The sequence below is a fragment of the Xenopus tropicalis genome, chromosome 6, assembly GCF_000004195.4.
Source record: "Xenopus tropicalis strain Nigerian chromosome 6, UCB_Xtro_10.0, whole genome shotgun sequence".
Lineage (NCBI taxonomy): Eukaryota > Metazoa > Chordata > Amphibia > Anura > Pipidae > Xenopus > Xenopus tropicalis.
Window position 1 is genome coordinate 150,512,710 of NC_030682.2, and position 24,347 is coordinate 150,537,056.

The 24,347-nt window shown below is 50.9% G+C and overlaps 2 protein-coding genes across 3 annotated transcripts in view; both read right to left on the minus strand.

Moving 5' to 3' along the window:
- Window positions 1-17,542, minus strand: part of zc3h3 (zinc finger CCCH-type containing 3) — a 102,601-nt gene extending 85,059 nt beyond the window's left edge. The window contains exons 1-3 of one of the 2 annotated variants that reach the window (NM_001044484.3): window positions 16,875-17,117; window positions 13,569-14,697; window positions 10,970-11,166 (exon numbers count right to left, since the gene is read on the minus strand). In NM_001044484.3, the coding sequence (NP_001037949.3) occupies window positions 10,970-11,166; window positions 13,569-14,697; window positions 16,875-16,920 (1,372 nt within the window). In that variant the 5' untranslated portion in view covers window positions 16,921-17,117. Of the gene's footprint in view, window positions 1-10,969; window positions 11,167-13,568; window positions 14,698-16,874; window positions 17,118-17,173 lie in introns of those variants that run through there. The other variant, XM_018094683.2, reaches the window with a different exon arrangement.
- Window positions 17,543-20,211: 2,669 nt separating this feature from the next.
- Window positions 20,212-24,193, minus strand: LOC116411665 (lymphocyte antigen 6D-like). Its single transcript, XM_031904431.1, has 3 exons — window positions 24,046-24,193; window positions 21,931-22,050; window positions 20,212-20,794 (listed from the first exon to the last, which is right to left on the minus strand). The coding sequence occupies exons 1-3, from the start codon at window positions 24,095-24,097 to the stop codon at window positions 20,589-20,591; spliced, it is 378 nt and encodes a 125-aa protein (XP_031760291.1). The 5' UTR covers window positions 24,098-24,193; the 3' UTR covers window positions 20,212-20,588.
- Window positions 24,194-24,347: the final 154 nt, after the last annotated feature.

Sequence of the window (24,347 nt, forward strand, 5' to 3'; positions counted from 1 at the left end):
GCCCCCGCTTCTATGAGTCTGGCTCAGGAATGAACAGAGGGCATTCCCGCCTGGTGACAAAGGGTTAAACCCCATCCCAGCGACGCGGCCGGAACGATCCCGCGGCTATTACATACGGCCAGTGACACGCGGCAGCCCTGGGAATGAGAAGCATCCGCCGCGCTTATCAGCCGCGTGTCCATTATACGCCAAATAGTTACTGTAACCGACCATAATCCTTCCTACTGTGTGGCTTTATATTATTAACCCCCCCCCCATTGTAAGCAGCAGTCCTGCCCTGCTTTATGGCTGAGATTCTAGCTATCTGTATAACAGAGCATTCTGTCACAGTGGCACAGATCCTATCTGATCCCCCCATTGTAAGCAGCAGCCCTGCCCTGCTTTATGGCTGAGATTCTAGCTATCTGTATAACAGAGCATTCTGTCACAGTGGCACAGATCCTATCTGATCCCCCCCCCCATTGTAAGCAGCAGTCCTGCCCTGCTTTATGGCTGAGATTCTAGCTATCTGTATAACAGAGCATTCTGTCACAGTGGCACAGATCCTATCTGATCCCCCCATTGTAAGCAGCAGTCCTGCCCTGCTTTATGGCTGAGATTCTAGCTATCTGTATAACAGAGCATTCTGTCACAGTGGCACAGATCCTATCTGATCCCCCCCCCCCCCCCCCCCCCCCCATTGTAAGCAGCAGTCCTGCCCTGCTTTATGGCTGAGATTCTAGCTATCTGTATAACAGAGCATTCTGTCACAGTGGCACAGATCCTATCTGATCCCCCCATTGTAAGCAGCAGTCCTGCCCTGCTTTATGGCTGAGATTCTAGCTATCTGTATAACAGAGCATTCTGTCACAGTGGCACAGATCCTATCTGATCCCCCCATTGTAAGCAGCAGTCCTGCCCTGCTTTATGGCTGAGATTCTAGCTATCTGTATAACAGAGCATTCTGTCCCTATGACCCTAAATATTGTGAGCAGATAACAGAGGGGCTTGGTATATAGGGGGGCTCTTTTGTCCATTACCCTGGTAGTGCTCAGGGAACATTTATGTTATTAGCTGCTTTCTCCATATTCATAGTAGGTTAGTGCCCCCTGCTGGCAATACCGGGGCTCCATCCCACGTCAGACTGTAACTCGCTGCTGCGATTTCCTCATCCACCTGTCAGAGAGCCCAGTGAGTGAAGCCATCAAGTGTAAGAGGAGCACGGAATGCCTCGCTCGGGCTTTAATTACCCCGGAGATAAATATACCCTGGCATCCCGAGAAGAAAAACAGCCCTGCTGCAGACAGGTAATTTATACCCTGGCACAAGTGGGGAGTGTGCGCCGGGCGAGAGCTGAGAACAAGGCAAACGTGCAATTAAAGGGGAAATAAAAACCGGCGTTTCTATCACTTTAATAAAGTGAGTACAAAGGCAGAGATCATGGGGTGCAAATAAGCTACTTGGGCTTCAGCCAGATCCTAAAATTGTGGATTTGATTCATCTCTAATAAATATCCATATGGTCTGTTATCCAGAATGCTAAGGACCTGGAGTTTCTGGATAAGGGGTCTTTCCATTATTAGGATCTCCATACTTTAAGTCTACTAAAAAACACTTTCAACATTAAATAAACCCAACAGGGCTGTTCTGCCCCAATAAGGGGTAATTATATCTTAGTTGGGATCAAGTACAGGTACTGTTTTATTATTACAGAGAAAAGGGAATCATTTAACCATTAAATAAACCCAATAGGGCTGTTCTGCCCCAATAAGGGGTAATTATATCTTAGTTGGGATCAAGTACAGGTACTGTTTTATTATTACAGAGAAAAGGGAATCATTTAACCATTAAATAAACCCAATAGGGCTGTTCTGCCCCAATAAGGGGTAATTATATCTTAGTTGGGATCAAGTACAGGTACTGTTTTATTATTACAGAGAAAAGGGAATCATTTAACCATTAAATAAACCCAATAGGGCTGTTCTGCCCCCAATAAGGGGTAATTATATCTTAGTTGGGATCAAGTACAGGTACTGTTTTATTATTACAGAGAAAAGGGAATCATTTAACCATGAAATAAACCCAATAGGGCTGTTCTGCCCCCAATAAGGGGTAATTATATCTTAGTTGGGATCAAGTACAGGTACTGTTTTATTATTACAGAGAAAAGGGAATCATTTAACCATTAAATAAACCCAATAGGGCTGTTCTGCCCCAATAAGGGGTAATTATATCTTAGTTGGGATCAAGTACAGGTACTGTTTTATTATTACAGAGAAAAAGGGAATCATTTTTACAAATTAGAATTATTTGTTTATAATGGGAGATGGCCTTCCCGTAATTCAGAACTTTCTGGCAAACGGTATTTCTGGATAACAGATCCCATAGCTGTATTAAGAGATAATAACAAAGATCACTGGTACTGAACTATATTATTTATTGGGAATGGAAAGCAGTAGAACATCTATAGGTTAGAGATCAGCTGATCAGGGGAATAGGGTAGAGCTCAGGGTGGGCATGGGTGCTAATAAGCCAAGTGCGCTGGCAGCACAAGCTATACCTGATTATGTGAGGTCCCCCCCCCCCCCCCCCGGGAAGGGGGTAGGAGTTAGCAAACAAGCAGATCAAGTTTAGAAAAAAAATAGATCCAGTGTCGGTGGCAGAGGTGAGAGGTGCCCGTCCCTGCCCGACTCGTAAAGGCAAGTGGTGACAGTCGCTCGCCCCATCGCTGCTGCTGCACGGAGGGTAGAAGCGTCATAAAAACGGCTTATTTATACTTCACACGTCGCAGATCACTTTCCTGTATTGTATGTGCCTGTCACTCCGTAATCACAGCCGGGTCACTGAGAAGCGTTAGTGCGGGGCCCCCGCGTCACTGGAACCGGGGCAAATTCACCCCGAGCACCCCTGGGTGGCGCTATAGTAACTATCTGCCCGGCATGAGTAGAAATAGCTCTGACCCCCACTGGGTGGCGCTATAGTAACTATCTGCCCGGCATGAGTAGAAACAGCTCTGCTCCCTGACCCCCACTGGGTGGCGCTATAGTAACTATCTGCCCGGCATGAGTAGAAACAGCTCTGCTCCCTGACCCCCACTGGGTGGCGCTATAGTAACTATCTGCCCGGCATGAGTAGAAACAGCTCTGCTCCCTGACCCCCACTGGGTGGCGCTATAGTAACTATCTGCCCGGCATGAGTAGAAACAGCTCTGCTCCCTGACCCCCACTGGGTAGCGCTATAGTAACTATCTGCCCGGCATGAGTAGAAATAGCCCTGCTCCCTGACCCCCACTGGGTGGCGCTATAGTAACTATCTGCCCGGCATGAGTAGAAATAGCTCTGCTCCCTGACCCCCACTGGGTAGCGCTATAGTAACTATTTGCCCGGCATGAGTAGAAATAGCCCTGCTCCCTGACCCCCACTGGGTGGCGCTATAGTAACTATCTGCCCGGCATGAGTAGAAATAGCCCAGCTCCCTGACCCCCACTGGGTGGCGCTATAGTAACTATCTGCCCGGCATGAGTAGCAATAGCTCTTCCCATTGGCCACTGATAAGTAACAGCACTAACCAACTGCCCATTAGGCTCCAGCCATTACTTACTGCAGAAATTAAAGGCTGCTCCTGGCCTCCTATTGTCAGACTAATAAAAATGGAAGATTCGGCTCCAAAGGCAAAAGCCCACCCTAGCCTGCGGAAATGGCGGGGGTTTCTCTGCGCAGTGGGGGGGTACCAATGTATGTGTTTGTGAGTATACGGATCTATATATAACCCCACCCCTCCGGGCTGGGGGGGGCTTGACAGGAGCAATTACTCATGATACAATAGAAGGGGGGAAGCCAGGAAAGTGATACCCCCACTGGTAAGGGGAGAAGCAAGGAAATAAATCTGGGCAGGGGGTCACACAGAGGAATCCTGGGCCACGGCTACTGAATGATCCCCTGACCTGGGGGGGAATGATCTGGGCCGGAGGCATTGGCCTTGCGTTCACTAGAGCACTGCATGCTGGGAAATATCCGGGGGGGGGGGGGAAGCGCCTGTCACGGGGGATACAATGTCCAACATGCAGAACATTTGGCCAAATGGCACGTACACGGGTACATACACATACACACACACATATACAGGGTATAAAGCCCAGTGTTTACAGGTATGGGATCCATTATCCAGAAAGTTCTGAATTAAAGAAAGTCTTCCCTTTTCTCTGTAATAATAAAACAGTACCTGTACTTGATCCCAACTAAGATATAATTACCCCTTATTGGGGCAGAACAGCCCTATTGGGTTTATTTAATGGTTAAATGATTCCTTTTTCTCTGTAATAATAAAACAGTACCTGTACTTGATCCCAACTAAGATATAATTACCCCTTATTGGGGGCAGAACAGCCCTATTGGGTTTAATTAGTTTAAATGATTACATTCGGAGATCCAAAATCCAGAAACCCCCGGCCCCGAGCATTGTGGGTAACAGGCCCGTACCTGTGTATGAATGCTAATGTATCAGTATAGAGCACTGTGCCCAATTCACGCTCTCTGGCTACAAACAGGGCTGTTCCTGCTCGACTGTACTTAGTATATGGGAACAAGGGAATCATTTATATAGTACTGTTCTTACGTTCATACCCTGAGAAAATCCGAGCGCCCATTGGTGCCCGAGGAATCCTTATTAGGAGGAGCTGAACAGGTGTCGGGGGGCCGCTGGGGGGCCACAAGCCTCGGGCTATCGAGTTAGCACACTGACAGCTCTGCCAGGGGATCACATTCCCTGGGGCACTAAATCTCCCGCACCTTATAGAGTGTGTATGGAAGCTCAGCAGGGGGGGCCCTCCAGCTCTATTAACCCCTTCCAGGCTGATGAGACCCCTGATATCTGCATTTGCCCCAAAGGCCCCTTTAGCCTTTACAGTGGGATTCCTTGGCACTGGGGCAAAACATTTGGAAGTGCCCCTCTCCCCCGGGGCACAGCAGATCCACAGAGCGCCAGGGGGGGCACATATATGAACTTTCACCCATCTCTGCGCAGAAGGGGGCACAGCGTGTCACTGAGAGGCTCCTTCTGAGATGTGAGAACTAAATGATTTATATGGGGGGGGGGGGGGCATGGCTGTGGCCTGTAGGCAACCTGACCAGTAATGGCATTAACCCCCCCCACCCCCAGGGTAGCAACTGGAGGTCCCCAGCAAGCACATTAGCCTTCCCAGCAGCAGGGTCTCACTTTACTATAGCAGTGCCCCTAGCAACCAGAGCACAGTTGGGCAAGTGGGAACTGTAGGCAAGAGAGAAACGGCGTAGGGCAAGACAGTAGGGCAAGATGGAGACAGTAGGGCAAGATGGAGACAGTAGGGCAAGATGGGGACAGTAGGGCAAGATGGGGACAGTAGGACAAGATGGAGACAGTAGGGCAAGATGGAGACAGTAGGGCAAGATGGGGACAGTAGGGCAAGATGGGGACAGCAGGGCAAGATGGAGACAGCAGGGCAAGATGGAGACAGCAGGGCAAGATGGAGACAGCAGGGCAAGATGGAGACAGCAGGGCAAGATGGAGACAGCAGGGCAAGATGGAGACAGCAGGGCAAGATGGAGACAGCAGGGCAAGATGGAGACAGCAGGGCAAGATGGAGACAGCAGGGCAAGATGGAGACAGCAGGGCAAGATGGAGACAGCAGGGCAAGATGGAGACAGTAGGACAAGATGGAGACAGTAGGGCAAGATGGAGACAGTAGGGCAAGATGGAGACAGTAGGGCAAGATGGAGACAGTAGGGCAAGATGGAGACAGTAGGGCAAGATGGAGACAGTAGGGCAAGATGGAGACAGAAGGGCAAGATGGAGACAGTAGGGCAAGATGGAGACAGTAGGGCAAGATGGAGACAGTAGGGCAAGATGGAGACAGTAGGGCAAGATGGAGACAGTAGGGCAAGATGGAGACAGTAGGGCAAGATGGAAGACAGGACAGTAGACAAAGACAGGGATGATAACACTTTATATCTGTTGCCCAGAAGGAATAATGAGGGGGTGTAAGTTACAGCAGAGCAAAAGTCAATGAGTAAAGCAAAAGAGGGGGGGCAGTAGGGCAAAGATAGGGGCAGTAATGCTCAATATTTGTGTGCCCCAACGTGTAGCCCCTTATTTGTAACTAAACACCCAGCAGCAATAATCCCATATATAAACCCAATAAGCGCTGTGTCCTCAGGTGAACTGACTCCTACAGGTTCTGTATACAGGGGAGTAATTGTGGCATCACCCCGAGCAGCGGGAACAGCCGGACCGGAGCTACGACAGCGCCTCACAGACCGACGGAAATGTCTGTCCCCAACAAACAGCAGAGGCCCCGCCCCCTATTGATTTACTTCATTGCAGGAAGTGCAATTGTGACATCGTCATTTCATGTCAGTTTAACCACCAGAGGGCGCTGTTAGGTTGCACCTCTATAGGGATAAAGGGTGATTTATCTCTAATAAGATTCTGGCGCATAAACAAAGCTGCTGTTAGTGTCACATTCGCCATAACGGAGATCACGGCTATTATTATGCCGCCGCCCCGACATTAAAAAAAAATCTCCGCCAGCGCAAAATAAAACATTATGAATTATCCCCCCCCTGTACCCTTCCCTCGGCTCCAAGGCCACGGGGCAATCGGGCAGGTTTGTAGCGAGCCCGCCGTCGTTAGTAATTCAATTTACTCTTTTTATTAGTCCTCTCACCGTATCGGCCGCGCTCGGCGACGGGTAAATGTTGGAAATGGTCTCCCTGATTAATTCTGCCAGTTAAACTGGAACTCGGCGAGGGTGGGGGGGGGGGGGGGCCTTTTAGCCATCACAATGAATAAAGTTTAATGTTGATTGTGATGGAATTTCTAATGCCGGGGAAACTGATTGAGCGCGGCAATTACGCCGCAATAGTAACTCGGGGGAAATGGAAATGCTTCTTCCCCTGCTCGAGCGTTTTGGTTATTTAAAACAATCCAATTTGCAAGGATAATTATATATTAGCGCTTTATCTGCGGCGGGGAATGGACCCGGGGTGGGTGTGCGGCTTATGGCTGCCCTTTCCCGCCCATACGGGGGCCCTGCATTAGCGCGTTATTGCTGCAAATTACTCCATATCTGCTTTCCCTCACATAAAGGGGAAATTAGCTAATCAATTACTTGGGAGAGCCGGTCAGTGAGCTGCTGATTGGGAGGCAAAAGGCTGCCCTCTGCTGGCCACGTAGCGCCGCGCAGGGAAGGAACCCTAACGAGCTGCATCATTAGCCGAGTGTTTGGCCAATTAAAATTCCAAAAATAGGAAAATCACCCAAACCAGAAACATGGAAATAATGAAACTCATTGGAGCCGACTCGGCCGCTCCGACCCCCTGCGAGCATCAGGGAACGGCAGCCTCTGGCGAGACCCAGCATGGGGGCCTAATAGGGGAGGCAACAATTCACTTAACATAGAAGGAGCTGCCTTTCAGGGGGGGTAATTAGCTAAGGGCACCCCCCAGGAACCAATCAGCAGTGGCTAAGAATAAAGCCGATTATTATTTATCCAATTTGTACAATTTCTATGGAGCCAACATATTCTGCAGCGCTGTACAGAGAGTATATATCAGTCCCATCAGCCCCTGCCCCAGTGAGCTTACAATCTAAGGTCCCTATCCCATTCCCATCAGTCCCTGCCCCAGTGAGCTTACAATCTAAGGTCCCTATCACATTCCCATCAGCCCCTGCCCCAGTGAGCTTACAATCTAAGGTCCCTATCACATTCCCATCAGTCCCTGCCCCAGTGAGCTTACAATCTAAGGTCCCTATCCCATTCCCATCAGTCCCTGCCCCAGTGAGCTTACAATCTAAGGTCCCTATCCCATTCCCATCAGTCCCTGCCCCAGTGAGCTTACAATCTAAGGTCCCTATCACATTCCCATCAGTCCCTGCCCCAGTGAGCTTACAATCTAAGGTCCCTATCACATTCCCATCAGTCCCTGCCCCAGTGAGCTTACAATCTAAGGTCCCTATCCCATTCCCATCAGCCCCTGCCCCAGTGAGCTTACAATCTAAGGTCCCTATCCCATTCCCATCAGCCCCTGCCCCAGTGAGCTTACAATCTAAGGTCCCTATCACATTCCCATCAGCCCCTGCCCCAGTGAGCTTACAATCTAAGGTCCCTATCCCATTCCCATCAGCCCCTGCCCCAGTGAGCTTACAATCTAAGGTCCCTATCCCATTCCCATCAGTCCCTGCCCCAGTGAGCTTACAATCTAAGGTCCCTATCACATTCCCACCAGTCCCTGCCCCAGTGAGCTTACAATCTAAGGTCCCTATCACATTCCCATCAGTCCCTACGCCAGTGAGCTTACAATCTAAGGTCCCTATCACATTCCCATCAGCCCCTGCCCCAGTGAGCTTACAATCTAAGGTCCCTATCACATTCCCATCAGTCCCTACGCCAGTGAGCTTACAATCTAAGGTCCCTATCACATTCCCATCAGCCCCTGCCCCAGTGAGCTTACAATCTAAGGTCCCTATCCCATTCCCATCAGTCCCTGCCCCAGTGAGTTTACAATCTAAGGTTCCTATCCCATTCCCATCAGTCCCTGCCCCAGTGAGCTTACAATCTAAGGTCCCTATCCCATTCCCATCAGCCCCTGCCCCAGTGAGCTTACAATCTAAGGTTCCTATCCCATTCCCATCAGTCCCTGCCCCAGTGAGCTTACAATCTAAGGTCCCTATCCCATTCCCATCAGCCCCTGCCCCAGTGAGCTTACAATCTAAGGTCCCTATCCCATTCCCATCAGCCCCTGCCCCAGTGAGCTTACAGTCTAAGGCCCCTATCCCATTCCCATCAGTCCCTGCCCCAGTGAGCTTACAATCTAAGGTCCCTATCACATTCCCATCAGTCCCTGCCCCAGTGAGCTTACAATCTAAGGTCCCTATCCCATTCCCATCAGCCCCTGCCCCAGTGAGCTTACAATCTAAGGTCCCTATCCCATTCCCATCAGCCCCTGCCCCAGTGAGCTTACAATCTAAGGTCCCTATCACATTCCCATCAGCCCCTGCCCCAGTGAGCTTACAATCTAAGGTCCCTATCCCATTCCCATCAGCCCCTGCCCCAGTGAGCTTACAATCTAAGGTCCCTATCCCATTCCCATCAGTCCCTGCCCCAGTGAGCTTACAATCTAAGGTCCCTATCACATTCCCACCAGTCCCTGCCCCAGTGAGCTTACAATCTAAGGTCCCTATCACATTCCCATCAGTCCCTACGCCAGTGAGCTTACAATCTAAGGTCCCTATCACATTCCCATCAGCCCCTGCCCCAGTGAGCTTACAATCTAAGGTCCCTATCACATTCCCATCAGTCCCTACGCCAGTGAGCTTACAATCTAAGGTCCCTATCACATTCCCATCAGCCCCTGCCCCAGTGAGCTTACAATCTAAGGTCCCTATCCCATTCCCATCAGTCCCTGCCCCAGTGAGTTTACAATCTAAGGTTCCTATCCCATTCCCATCAGTCCCTGCCCCAGTGAGCTTACAATCTAAGGTCCCTATCCCATTCCCATCAGCCCCTGCCCCAGTGAGCTTACAATCTAAGGTTCCTATCCCATTCCCATCAGTCCCTGCCCCAGTGAGCTTACAATCTAAGGTCCCTATCCCATTCCCATCAGCCCCTGCCCCAGTGAGCTTACAATCTAAGGTCCCTATCCCATTCCCATCAGCCCCTGCCCCAGTGAGCTTACAGTCTAAGGCCCCTATCCCATTCCCATCAGTCCCTGCCCCAGTGAGCTTACAATCTAAGGTCCCTATCACATTCCCATCAGCCCCTGCCCCAGTGAGCTTACAATCTAAGGTCCCTATCACATTCCCATCAGCCCCTGCCCCAGTGAGCTTACAATCTAAGGTCCCTATCCCATTCCCATCAGCCCCTGCCCCAGTGAGCTTACAATCTAAGGTCCCTATCACATTCCCATCAATCCCTGCCCCAGTGAGCTTACAATCTAAGGTCCCTATCACATTCCCATCAGTCCCTGCCCCAGTGAGTTTACAATCTAAGGTCCCTATCACATTCCCATCAGCCCCTGCCCCAGTGAGCTTACAATCTAAGGTCCCTATCCCATTCCCATCAGTCCCTGCCCCAGTGAGCTTACAATCTAGGTCCCTATCACACACTCACTAGGGGCAGTTAGAGGAGATGAGCTGGTATCTGCCCGTATGGGAGGAGTGGCAAGACTGGGGTAAGTCCCGTGGGCACAGATTCCTTAGTACATGGGCAGTGACATGAAAGCGCTGGTTCCCATTCGCTGGGCCCAACTGTGAGGCCCAATAAAGAGGCGCTGGGCAGGGCAGGGGTAGGTGGCTGCACTTTCCTACCTGCTCCTGGCTGATTGGCTGCACTTTCCTACCTGCTCCTGGTTGATTGGCTGCACTTTCCTACCTGCTCTTGGCTGATTGGCTGCACTTTCCTACCTGCTCCTGGCTGATTGGCTGCACTTTCCTACCTGCTTCTGGTTGATTGGCTGCACTTTCCTACCTGCTCTTGGCTGATTGGCTGCACTTTCCTACCTGCTCCTGGCTGATTGGCTGCACTTTCCTACCTGCTCCTGGTTGATTGGCTGCACTTTCCTACCTGCTCCTGGTTGATTGGCTGCACTTTCCTACCTGCTCTTGGCTGATTGGCTGCACTTTCCTACCTGCTCCTGGCTGATTGGCTGCACTTTCCTACCTGCTCCTGGCTGATTGGCTGCACTTTCCTACCTGCTCCTGGCTGATTGGCTGCACTTTCCTACCTGCTTCTGGCTGATTGGCTGCACTTTCCTACCTGCCCGTGGCTGATTGGCTACATACCCTTCTTGGTTACGACTCACACTGGAAGCACAGACACTGCATTAGATGTTTAGCGGATATTTAGCTGCCACTAATGCCCAGCAGAATACTGGCAGTTGCACAGATCCAGGTGACAGTTACTGCTGCATGTTATTGTCAGTTTGCAGTTGCACATGAAGCGGCTGTGACGTCCCTACCTGCTTTGGTCGGATCGTGTTGCTTGGAGGGTGGGAGTCGGCGCAGTTTGTGTTTGGTGATGTGTATCAGCCCCCGGGGGGAGCTCCTCCTCTGCACCACGGGGGACTTTACCCGCGGGGAACTCCTCCTGCGCAGGCAGTAACGGCTCCTCACAGACACCGGGGCCAACGGCGAAGCCTTTTTATCAGTTGGGGAACTGAACAGAGAGAAATGATATCAACACAAAATACTCACAATATCCAAGTTCCTATAATGTCCTGGTTATATAACTACCCCTGGGGCAGGGGGCAACTCAAGCAGTGGGTGGGACTAGAACACGCTAATGGAGGCTTACAGGGGAGGGGCTGGGAGCTTCTCAAGCAGTGGGTGGGACTAGAACACTCTAATGGAAGCTTACAGGGGAGGGGCTAGGAGCAACTCAAGCAGTGGGTGGGACTAGAACACGCTAATGAAGGCTTACAGGGGAGGGGCTTGGAGCTTCTCAAGCAGTGGGTGGGACTAGAACACTCTAATGGAAGCTTACAGGGGAGGGGCTAGGAGCAACTCAAGCAGTGGGTGGGACTAGAACACGCTAATGGAGGCTTACAGGGGAGGGGCTGGGAGCTTCTCAAGCAGTGGGTGGGACTAGAACACTCTAATGGAAGCTTACAGGGGAGGGGCTAGGAGCAACTCAAGCAGTGGGTGGGACTAGAACACTCTAATGGAAGCTTACAGGGGAGGGGCTAGGAGTTTCTCAAGCAGTGGGTGGGACTAGAACACTCTAATGGAAGCTTACAGGGGAGGGGCTAGGAGCTTATCAAACACTCTGCACAGATGTGTGCAAGGCATTGTGGGTAGTCACCGCTCTTATTACAGTCACTAGGCCTCATTGAAAGTGACCAACAATTAGTCGGCAGTCTAAGTTTTTAGGTTTCCAAGTGATGAATGGCAACTCCCATAGTCCCTAGCACAGTGGGGCACATTGCTGGGAGGGGCACATTGCTGGGAGGGGCTTAGTAAAAAGTAGTTTGAATATTTTGGTCACATTGGAAGTGAACAATGATAGGTCACTGGTCCCTCAGTCGGGGGATTATTTCAAAACAGCACAGAATTTTTAATAGATCTTATTTAAAAATGTCCTTATAGCTATAAGGTAAACCTGATATTACATTTTGTTGTAGTTCCCCTTTAAATAGGGGCAAATATACCCAATATATTATATAGAGATACCATAAAGCTATGGCACATAGGGATTCCCCTGTACTAAGCACAATTCAGCAGGAACAGCCCCCTAAGTTTGCTCATAGCCTGTACAGAGAGATACCATAAAACGATGGCACATAGGGATTCCCCTGTACTAAGCACAATTCAGCAGGAACAGCCCCCTAAGTTTGCCCATAGCCTGTACAGAGAGATACCATAAACCTATGACACACAGGGATTCCCCTGTACTAAGCACAATTCAGCAGGAACAGCCCCCTAAGTTTGCCCATAGCCTGTACAGAGAGATACCATAAAACTATGGCACATAGGGATTCCCCTGTACTAAGCCCAATTCAGCAGGAACAGCCCCCTAAGTTTGCTCATAGTCTGTACAGAGAGATACCATAAAACTAAGGCACATAGGGATTCCCCTGTACTAAGCACAATTCAGCAGGAACAGCCCCCTAAGTTTGCTCATAGCCTGTCCAGAGAGATACCATAAAACTATGGCACATAGGGATTCCCCTGTACTAAGCACAAATCAGCAGGAACAGCCCCCTAAGTTTGCCCATAGCCTGTCCAGAGAGATACCATAAAACTATGGCACATAGGGATTCCCCTGTACTAAGCACAATTCAGCAGGAACAGCCCCCTAAGTTTGCTCATAGCCTGTACAGAGAGATACCATAAAACTATGGCACATAGGGATTCCCCTGTACTAAGCACAATTCAGCAGGAACAGCCCCCTAAGTTTGCTCATAGCCTGTACAGAGAGATACCATAAAACTATGGCACATAGGGATTCCCCTGTACTAAGCACAATTCAGCAGGAACAGCCCCCTAAGTTTGCCCATAGCCTGTACAGAGAGATACCATAAAACTATGGCACATAGGGATTCCCCTGTACTAAGCACAATTCAGCAGGAACAGCCCCCTAAGTTTGCCCATAGCCTGTACAGAGAGATACCATAAAACTATGGCACATAGGGATTCCCCTGTACTAAGCACAATTCAGCAGGAACAGCCCCCTAAGTTTGCCCATAGCCTGTACAGAGAGATACCATAAAACTATGGCACATAGGGATTCCCCTGTACTAAGCACAATTCAGCAGGAACAGCCCCCTAAGTTTGCCCATAGCCTGTACAGAGAGATACCATAAAACTATGGCACATAGGGATTCCCCTGTACTAAGCACAATTCAGCAGGAACAGCCCCCTAAGTTTGCCCATAGCCTGTACAGAGAGATACCATAAAACTATGGCACATAGGGATTCCCCTGTACTAAGCACAATTCAGCAGGAACAGCCCCCTAAGTTTGCCCATAGCCTGTACAGAGAGATACCATAAAACTATGGCACATAGGGATAAGGACAAAGTACATCAATATGTTGGGTAAATTGTCCAACAGAAAGTACCTTGAAGAGCTTCTTCGCCTGATAATTTTGGTCCGACTTTTAACTTTGTAGTGAGAATGGGCGGAGTCTCGGAGAGGCAGTTTGGGGGCAGTCGGGGGTCCTTGGCCCTTGAATAATAAATGGGGGGAGGCTTTAGGAGTTGTTTGCACTGGGGGTTCCTGAGTCTTTTTCGCTGAGTGGACCTTGGCGGTCGGACCTGGGCTCTCTGCTTTCCACTTATACCTGTTTCTCACAGTGCCAGACTTTGGGGCCACACCCACCTTCTTTTTGGGGGCCGCCATTGATGCGGCCGGAGATTGGCCCTTGTCGTTCTCTTCGTTCAGCTTTTTGCCTCCGGGGGACAGTTTTTTGCCCGCGAGACTGGTTTTGGCAGAGTTTGCCACCCAGGTGTATTTAGTCTTCCGAACCTTGGGGATTTTAGCAGGTGCCGGAGGCGATGCCGCAGGTTTGGGGGGGCTGTAAATGTAATTAGAAGGGGTGGCACCTCGAGAGTCGGAACTGGCAGTGCGAGGTACAGGATTGGCTGGTTTAGGGACAGCGGCCTGGGAGTGTAACCGCACAGATTCCTGAGATGAAATGCAGATTGTCTGTGAAGGCGGCCGTTTCTGATGTTTCCCGGCTACAGAGGACCCCCCGGCAGTGGGTGCCCCCACCCGTTGTGCAGATTGTGCCGGGGTGGCAGTCGGGGCTAGGTGCTTGGCACTTGTCTGTTTGCTCGGTGCAGTCTGAGCTTTGGGTTTAGGGAGAGAGTTTGTACTTCCTTTGCTGGTAAGTTTGGATTGTTCCGTCGCTGGGACACTAAGAGCTGCCTGAGACTTCTGTGCAACAGTTGCAGTAAGACAAACGGGTGAAAGTGCGGTGGTTGCAGCGCGGCCCCCTTTATTCCCAGCGTCTGCGGTGCCGGTACTCGCCAGTACAGTCCGATTCACCAGAGAGTATTTGTTCTTCCAGCCTTGATTAGGCTGCTCCTGTGCTGGTCCAATGAACCCCCCTGCCCTCTGAGTGTGCCCCCCGCGGAAAGCCCCTTGTGCTCTGTATGGCGGCTGTGCTGGGTTCCTCCATCTTGTACTCGCCGGGGCGGGGGGCGCCGGGACATTGCCGTGGATGTTCTTGTGACTGCTTATAAGGTCTGGGGAACAAAGAAAGCAATTAAAACCCACGATCCATTTCAGAACTTTGATGTTATGTCGGACTATACAGTACCAGCCAATCTCACAGCAGGAGAGGAGCGAGGGGCAGAGGGGAGCGAGGGGCGGAGGGGCAGAGGGGAGCGAGGGGCAGAGGGGAGCGAGGGGCAGAGGGGAGCGAGGGGCAGAGGGGAGAAGGGAGAGCGAGAGGCAGAGGGGAGCGAGGGGCAGAGGGGAGCGAGGGGCAGAGGGGAGCGAGGGGCAGAGGGGAGAAGGGAGAGCGAGAGGCAGAGGGGAGCGAGGGGCAGAGGGGAGCGAGGGGCAGAGGGGAGCGAGGGGCAGAGGGGAGCGAGGGGCAGAGGGAGAAGGGAGAGCGAGGGGCAGAGGGGAGAAGGGAGAGCGAGAGGCAGAGGGGAGCGAGGGGCAGAGGGGAGCGAGGGGCAGAGGGGAGCGAGGGGCAGAGGGGAGCGAGGGGCAGAGGGGAGCGAGGGGCAGAGGGGAGCGAGGGGCAGAGGGGAGAAGGGAGAGCGAGAGGCAGAGGGGAGCGAGGGGCAGAGGGGAGCGAGGGGCAGAGGGGAGCGAGGGGCAGAGGGGAGCGAGGGGCAGAGGGGAGGGAGGGGCAGAGGGGAGCGAGGGGAGCGAGGAGCAGAGGGGAGCGAGGGGCAGAGGGGAGCGAGGGGCAGAGGGGAGCGAAGGGGCAGAGGGGAGCGAGGGGCAGAGGGGAGCGAGGGGCAGAGGGGAGCGAGGGGCAGAGGGGAGTGAGGGGAGCTGGGGGCAGTTATGACAGGGCAGCTGGGGGCAGTTATCACGGGGCAGTTATGACAGGGCAGCTGGGGGCAGTTATCACGGGGCAGTTATCACAGGGCAGCTGGGGGCAGTTATCACGGGGCAGTTATCACAGGGCAGCTGGGGGCAGTTATCACAGGGCAGCTGGGGCAGTTATGACAGGGCAGCTGGGGGCAGTTATCACGGGGCAGTTATGACAGGGCAGCTGGGGGCAGTTATCACAGGGCAGCTGGGGGCAGTTATCACAGGGCAGCTGGGGGCAGTTATCACAGGGCAGCTGGGGGCAGTTATCACAGGGCAGCTGGGGGCAGTTATCACAGGGCAGCTGGGGGCAGTTATCACAGGGCAGCTGGGGGCAGTTATCACAGGGCAGCTGGGGGCAGTTATCACAGGGCAGCTGGGGGCAGTTATCACAGGGCAGCTGGGGGCAGTTATCACAGGGCAGCTGGGGGCAGTTATGACAGGGCAGCTGGGGGCAGTTATGACAGGGCAGCTGGGGGCAGTTATGACAGGGCAGCTGGGGGCAGTTATGACAGGGCAGCTGGGGGCAGTTATCACAGGGCAGCTGGGGGCAGTTATCACAGGGCAGCTGGGGGCAGTTATGACAGGGCAGCTGGGGGCAGTTATCACAGGGCAGCTGGGGGCAGTTATGACAGGGCAGCTGGGGGCAGTTATGACAGGGCAGCTGGGGGCAGTTATGACAGGGCAGCTGGGGGCAGTTATGACAGGGCAGCTGGGGGCAGTTATGACAGGGCAGCTGGGGGCAGTTATCACAGGGCAGCTGGGGGCAGTTATCACAGGGCAGCTGGGGGCAGTTATCACAGGGCAGCTGGGGGCAGTTATCACAGGGCAGCTGGGGGCAGTTATCACAGGGCAGCTGGGGGCAGTTATCACAGGGCAGCTGGGGGCAGTTATCACAGGGCAGCTGGGGGCAGTTATCACAGGGCAGCTGGGGGCAGTTATCACAGGGCAGCTGGGGGCAGTTATCACAGGGCAGCTGGGGGCAGTTATCACAGGGCAGCTGGGGGCAGTTATGACAGGGCAGCTAGGGGCAGTTATCACAGGGCAGCTGGGGGCAGTTATCACAGGGCAGCTGGGGGCAGTTATGACAGGGCAGCTGGGGACAGTTATCACAGGGCAGCTGGGGGCAGTTATGACAGGGCAGCTGGGGGCAGTTATCACAGGGCAGCTGGGGGCAGTTATGACAGGGCAGCTGGGGACAGTTGAGTAATTGAGAAGCCCCTGTAACTTTACTGTATAAAATCAAAGCTGACCAACTGCACAGAGGCAAGTGTCCGTAACAGCAGAACTAACACCCCAGGAGCCGGAGAGGGAGCCGCACAGACCGGACTGGCCCCGGGCTAATGCCCCCCCCCCAGCCGGTGCCTCTCACCCTGTAACAGGCGGATTTGCCGCTGCAGCGCCTCTCTCTCCTCCATGTCCGCAAACTGCCTGACGCTTCGGCCCTTACGCACTACGTCACACGGCAGGACTCCGGCCGCCATATTGCAGGAGGGCAGACTGTGCGCAGACACGGGGGAGAAACGAACACTTATAGCATAATCCGGGCTACACCCTCCTGGCAGCGTTAGGAATAGGGAATGTGCAGCGAAGGGAGTGGGTTTAGCAGTCTGGTTCCCCCCTCAGTTCCACTTACTGTGGCATTGCCAGAACCAAATATGGCCGCCTTACCGCTTCCATCACGTGTCGCATAACCCTCATAGTGAGCCGCTTGCTTGGTTTCCATAGCAACACTGTATTTGGTGTGGGGTAAACGCTGTGGGAATTTAGTGAGAGTTTCCAGCCCACTGGGTGCGGCCCTCCTGCACTTGCATGTGTTACCTCACGTTGTGGCTGTAGCGGTACCTCTCATTCAGGGGTGCCCGGTTGGCGATTTTTCAGCCAAACTACTAATTTAAAGCCCAGATGGGTTTCCAAAGTACAAACCCCCCAACGAACAGATTTGGGCTAGTTTTTGGAGCCTTGGTGGGTTTGTAGTTTCGAAACTAGCCATAGTTTTTTTCCCTTCGTAAACCTGACATGCCTGTCCCATTGCATGCTGGGTAATGTAGTTTGTATCTAACATTTAGCCTATAGCTAGGATTAATATAAAACTACAATACCCAGCATGCAATTGGACAGTATAGACAGAGGCTCCCATTTCTATTCTATTCAGGCTCAACCTGTCTGCCCTACATGCTCTATAGGGGGATATTGTACCATTACTTCTACTGGGATGTGGGGCAGCATACCCCCCAACTGTCCCGCTTTCTATAGCTCGTCCCACTGTCCCGGATAGTTCCCTGAATGTCCCGCATTTTCGTAATAGATTAGGGAAATGCGGGACATTCATAGAAGGATCCGTGACAGCGGGATGAGCGCTCCGACTCCTTGCGCTGCTTCTCTCCTGTGGCTCCTTCTCCGGCGGTCCCTGGCCCTTTTATAAGGTTGCGCCCATGCGTAATGACGTCACCCATACCCACAGGCGCAACCTTATAAAAGGGCCAGGGACCGCCGGAGAAGGAGCCACATGAGAGAAGCAGCGCAAGGAGTCGGAGCGCGTATGGGGGCTCTGTGTATGGGGGGGCTCTGTGTTTGTGGGGGGCTCTGTGTATGAGGGGCTCTGTGTTTGTGGGGGGCTCTGTGTATGGGGGGCTCTGTGTTTGGGGGGGCCTCTGTGTATGGGGGGGCTCTGTGTTTGGGGGGGCCTCTCAGTATGGGGGGAACTGTGTTTGGGGGGGCACTGTGTATGGGGGGCTCTGTGTATGGGGGCTCTGTGTATGGGGGGGCACTGTGTTGGGGGGGCACTGTGTATGGGGGGCTCTGTGTAAGGGGGCTCTGTGTTTGGGGGGCTCTGTGTATGGGGGGGCACTGTGTATGGGGGGCTCTGTGTAAGGGGGCTCTGTGTTTGGGGGGCTCTGTGTAAGGGGGCTCTGTGTTTGCGGGGCTCTGTGTATGGGGGCCTCTGTGTTTGGGGGGGCACTGTGTTTGGGGGGCACTGTGTATGGGGGGCTCTGTGTATGGGGGGCTCTGTGTATGGGGGGCCTCTGTGTTTGGGGGCCTCTGTGTTTGGGGGGCCTCTGTGTTTGGGGGGGCACTGTGTATAAAGGGTACTGTGTATGGGGGGGGCTCTGTCTATGAAGGGCACTGTGTATGGGGGGCTCTGTGTATGGGGGGTACTGTATATGGGGGGGCTCAGTGTATGAAGGGCACTGTGTATGGGGGGGCTCTGTGTATGGGGGGTACTGTATATGGGGGGGCTCAGTGTATGAAGGGCACTGTGTATGGGGGGGCTCTGTGGGCTTCCTTAGGTAGTACAGTATGAGGGTATAACACATTTGCATCTGATCCCGCCATTTCATCTATATAAAAGGAGTATTTTTAGAAAAAAATGGAGTGTGTTAATTGGGGCGTGGTCACAAAAGTGGGCGTGGCCAAAACATTTGCCGTGCATCCCAGTAACTGGGCACAGAGGGAATTATCAGCCATCCCAGTAACTGGGCACAGAGGGAATTATCAGCCATCCCAGTAACTGGGCACAGAGGGAATTATCAGCCATCCCAGTAACTGGGCACAGAGGGAATTATCAGCCATCCCAGTAACTGGGCCCAGAGGGAATTATCAGCCATCCCAGTAACTGGGCACAGAGGGAATTATCAGCCATCCCAGTAACTGGGCACAGAGGGAATTATCAGCCATCCCAGTAACTGGGCACAGAGGGAATTATCAGCCATCCCAGTAACTGGGCACAGGGGGAATTATCAGCCACCCCAGTAACTGGGCACAGAGGGAGTTATGAGCCATCCCAGTAACTGGGCACAGAGGGAATTATCAGCCATCCCAGTAACTGGGCACAGAGGGAATTACCAGCCATCCCAGTAACTGGGCACAGAGGGAATTATCAGCCATCCCAGTAACTGGGCACAGAGGGAATTATCAGCCATCCCAGTAACTGGGCACAGAGGGAATTATCAGCCATCCCAGTAACTGGGCACAGAGGGAATTATCAGCCATCCCAGTAACTGGGCACAGGGGGAATTATCAGCCATCCCAGTAACTGGGCACAGAGGGAATTATCAGCCATCCCAGTAACTGGGCACAGAGGGAATTATCAGCCATCCCAGTAACTGGGCCCAGAGGGAATTATCAGCCATCCCAGTAACTGGGGAGGGGGCACAGGGCTTGGGGAGTGATTATAAGCTTTAAAAAGGCAGGTTTTCCCGTATATACTTTTATATATTTTTGGGCTACTTTCAAAGCGGCTTTTGGCTAGTTTTGGGCTGGTTTTAGAACTGACTTTGGCTGGATTCAATGTTAATAAGGGCAAGGTTAGAATTAATATAAATACAAGTTACACACTAAATGGGAGTGCGAAGGGGGGGGATCCTTAATTAGGAAGGCTCTGGGGATTTTTGTGGATAACAAGTTGTGTAACTCTAGTAGTCCCTCAGTAACTACTAAAGGCAAAGACACACGGAGCTACTAGTAGCAGCTACTTTGTCACGGCTACAAAAACAGACAATGCTGATCATTTACTGATAAATGTCCCTACGTGTGTTTAGTAGAGGGAATTCTCAGTAGTGTCTATGGCAGGTTTAGTAGCCGTGACAAGTAGCTGCTACTAAGTAGCTCAGTGAGTCTTTGCCCTAAACTGAGGCGAGAGGAAAAAAAAAACAAGAGGAAAACAGTGATAAATTCATATTTTATTTAATTTACAAGTCAGACCCACACAATGACTACACTGAAAAATGATTTAATTCTTTTTAAAAAGACTGTAAGTGCCCAATGAGAAGGAGGCTACTGTACCTGCGTGCTCATTGGCCACTTTGTAATGTTAAATCTAACAGGCAAGATAGAAGGAAAATCACTGATTGGTTCCATGTTCTTCTGACACAAATTCTGCCCAAAATGTAGTTTATTATCAGCAGGAGAGAGACGGCAGTGGGTCCCTTATGTGGGCGACTTTTCTATTTCTATACAATCAGTAGGATAGTGTGGCCCCTGTGTGGCCCCTCACCTATAAATACATTCACTTTCATTGATCTCATTGTATCATTAAGGCAGCAGCGCAGTCAGAGCCATGGGCCCCGGGTGCGGCCCCAGCACGTCACAGCCATCCATTCCTTTGGCAGAGAGAAGTAAAAGCCAAGCACAGAGAGACCAGTGCGGAACTACACGTCACCCCAGGGGCCCCGCTGCCTCTGTTACACAGGTCTGTCCTGCAGCAGGAAATAGACAGCGATCTGAGGGAAGAGATAAAAACCTGTCCCTCTCTGTAGGTAGCGGCGCAGGATTTATAGACCGACTCGTGACCTGTAAAGTGCAACATCTGTTTTATTATTATTATTATTATTATTAATAAAGGGTAAGTAAACCGTTAAAAAAGTTCATGTAAAATTACTCAGGGTGTATTTCTAAACACTTTTGCAACTTACATTAATTTTTTATGTTTTTCAGTTTCAGAGCTATTGAAAGCAATACTGACATGGGAAAACTCAATAGTAAGAAATCCAAGTCCGGCTTGGGACATGGGAGTAGGAGAAACAATAGGTTAGCTGAAAGCAGTTCTAATGTGTAGCGCTGGCTGAAAGCTCAGACTCAGGCACACTTTACTGCTGCGCTGCAAGTTGGAGTGATATCCCCCCCCTCACCCCCAGCAGCCGATCAGCAGAACAATGGGAAGGGAGCAAGATAGCAGCTCCCAGTAGGTATCAGAATAGCACTCAATAGTAAGAAATCCAAGTCCAGCTTGGGACTCCTCCAGTTACATGGGAGTAGGAGAAACAATAGGTTAGCTGAAAGCAGTTCTAATGTGTAGCGCTGGCTGAAAGCTCAGACTCAGGCACACTTTACTGCTGCGCTGCAAGTTGGAGTGATATCCCCCCCCCTCCCCCCCAGCAGCCGATCAGCAGAACAATGGGAAGGGAGCAAGATAGCAGCTCCCAGTAGGTATCAGAATAGCACTCAATAGTAAGAAATCCAAGTCCGGCTTGGGACTCCTCCAGTTACATGGGAGTAGGAGAAACAATAGGTTAGCTGAAAGCAGTTATAATGGGTAGCGCTGGCTGAAAGCTCAGACTCAGGCACAAGGCACTGAGATGGCGCCTACACACCAATATTACAGCTACAAATACATTTGTTGGTTGAAGAATAAAAGGTTAAATGGCAGAGGGAATTATTTGCTGTGTAACAGGGTCATTTAGAGATAAACAGCCCCATAAATATCATGGCAGGGTCCCTTTAATATAATTGTGCAGTTACATGAAGTGACCAGCAGGTGCTGCTGTTGTTACAAAATCCATTATACTGACCATAAATAAAATCTTAAATAGCTCTAAAAAACATAAATAATTAATGCAAATTTCAAAAGTGCCCTAAGCAATTTTACATCATTTTTTATTTATCATTTCTGCTATTTAAGAGAGTTTTTCCCAGGCTGGAGACCTTACCGGTAGAATTAGTACTGGAAATAGTTTCACAGAAAGTTTCTGTTGCTTTGCAGGTGATTGTATTGTTGCAGTTGCCGTCGGTTCCCGGGGTCAGACATTGGTAGCAACGCAAGGAAAGGGCTGGAACATAAGCACAGGGGGAGACAGAGAGAGATGGATAATTACATACACACCAATTAAAGGGGAACTTCACCTAATCTGAAAACCCACGTATTAATTTCTCACCCTTATTGCTAATTATTTTGCATTATTACATGTAATCATCGCTTTCATACAGTTACAGTATAATACGGTATATTGCTGGAATCGGCCAATCAGAGCAGGGGAAATCAGTCAGCGACTCCCAGCAGGAGCGGATTGGTTGCAGCTGGAAGGGCTATAGGAATAATTACTGTGGGATAGAGGCTGTTTCTCTGCTTCCAAAGTTATAATTATTATTTCTAATATTATTATTATTATTATTAACATTTATTTATAAAGCACCAACATATCCCGCAGCGCTGTACAATAAGTGGGTTTCATACACTGGACATACAGAGTAACATATAAAGCAATCAGTAACCGATACAGGAGGGGAAGAGAGCCCTGCCCAAAAGAGCTTACACTCTACAAGGAGTAACATATAAAGCAATCAGTAACCGATACAAGAGGGGAAGAGAGCCCTGCCCAAAAGAGCTTACACTCTACAAGGAGTAACATATAAAGCAATCAATAACCGATACAGGAGGGGAAGGGAGCCCTGCCCAAAAGAGCTTACACTCTACAAGGAGTAACATATAAAGCAATCAGTAACCGATACAGGAGGGGAAGGGAGCCCTGCCCCAAAAGAGCTTACACTCTACAAGGAGTAACATATAAAGCAATCAGTAACCGATACAGGAGGGGAAGGGAGCCCTGCCCAAAAGAGCTTACACTCTACAAGGAGTAACATATAAAGCAATCAGTAACTGATACAAGAGGGGAAGGGAGCCCTGCCCAAAAGAGCTTACACTCTACAAGGAGTAACATATAAAGCAATCAGTAACCGATACAAGAGGGGAAGAGGGCCCTGCCCAAAAGAGCTTACACTCTACAAGGAGTAACATATAAAGCAATCAGTAACCGATACAAGAGGGGAAGAGGGCCCTGCCCAAAAGAGCTTACACTCTACAAGGAGTAACATATAAAGCAATCAGTAACCGATACAGGAGGGGAAGGGAGCCCTGCCCAAAAGAGCTTACACTCTACAAGGAGTAACATATAAAGCAATCAGTAACCGATACAGGAGGGGAAGAGAGCCCTGCCCAAAAGAGCTTGCACTCTACAAGGAGTAACATATAAAGCAATCAATAAACGATACAGGAGGGGAAGAGAGCCCTGCCCAAAAGAGCTTACACTCTACAAGGAGTAACATATAAAGCAATCAGTAACCGATACAGGAGGGGAAGGGAGCCCTGCCCAAAAGAGCTTACACTCTACAAGGAGTAACATATAAAGCAATCAGTAACCGATACAGGAGGGGAAGAGAGCCCTGCCCCAAAGAGCTTACACTCTACAAGGAGTAACATATAAAGCAATCAATAAACGATACAGGAGGGGAAGAGAGCCCTGCCCAAAAGAGCTTGCACTCTACAAGGAGTAACATATAAAGCAATCAGTAACCGATACAGGAGGTGAAGAGAGCCCTGCCCCAAAGAGCTTACACTCTACAAGGAGTAACATATAAAGCAATCAGTAACCGATACAGGAGGGGAAGAGAGCCCTGCCCAAAAGAGCTTACACTCTACAAGGACTAACATATAAAGCAATCAGTAACCGATACAGGAGGGGAAGGGAGCCCTGCCCAAAAGAGCTTACACTCTACAAGGACTAACATATAAAGCAATCAGTAACCGATACAGGAGGGGAAGAGAGCCCTGCCCAAAAGAGCTTACACTCTACAAGGACTAACATATAAAGCAATCAGTAACCGATACAGGAGGGGAAGACAGCCCTGCCCAAAAGAGCTTACACTCTACAAGGACTAACATATAAAGCAATCAGTAACTGATACAGGAGGGGAAGACAGCCCTGCCCCAAAGAGCTTGCAATCTATAAGGAGAAAGGGTTGGGAATGGTGGAATTACCCCTTCTTACCTGCCCCAATGCAGAGAGCTGCCCCCAGGAGCACAGTGTTCAGTGTTGCCATTGGCTGTGGATGGGGGTGCAGGTACCAGGGAGGGCTGTGCCTATTGGTCGGGATTCTGCTTGTTGAACGCGGAGATGAAAAAGTGAAATGTTGGGAGAGGAGCGAGCGTGACGGGCCCCGAGCTTGTTACATTCCTGCCGCATAATAAGCCGCCCCTTAGTAAATGTTAAACTGCCTATAAAGCTGCTGCTTACGTGTATGTAGGGTTAACCCTTTCTAGTTGGGCGGCCCAGTATGTCACATGGCTGCA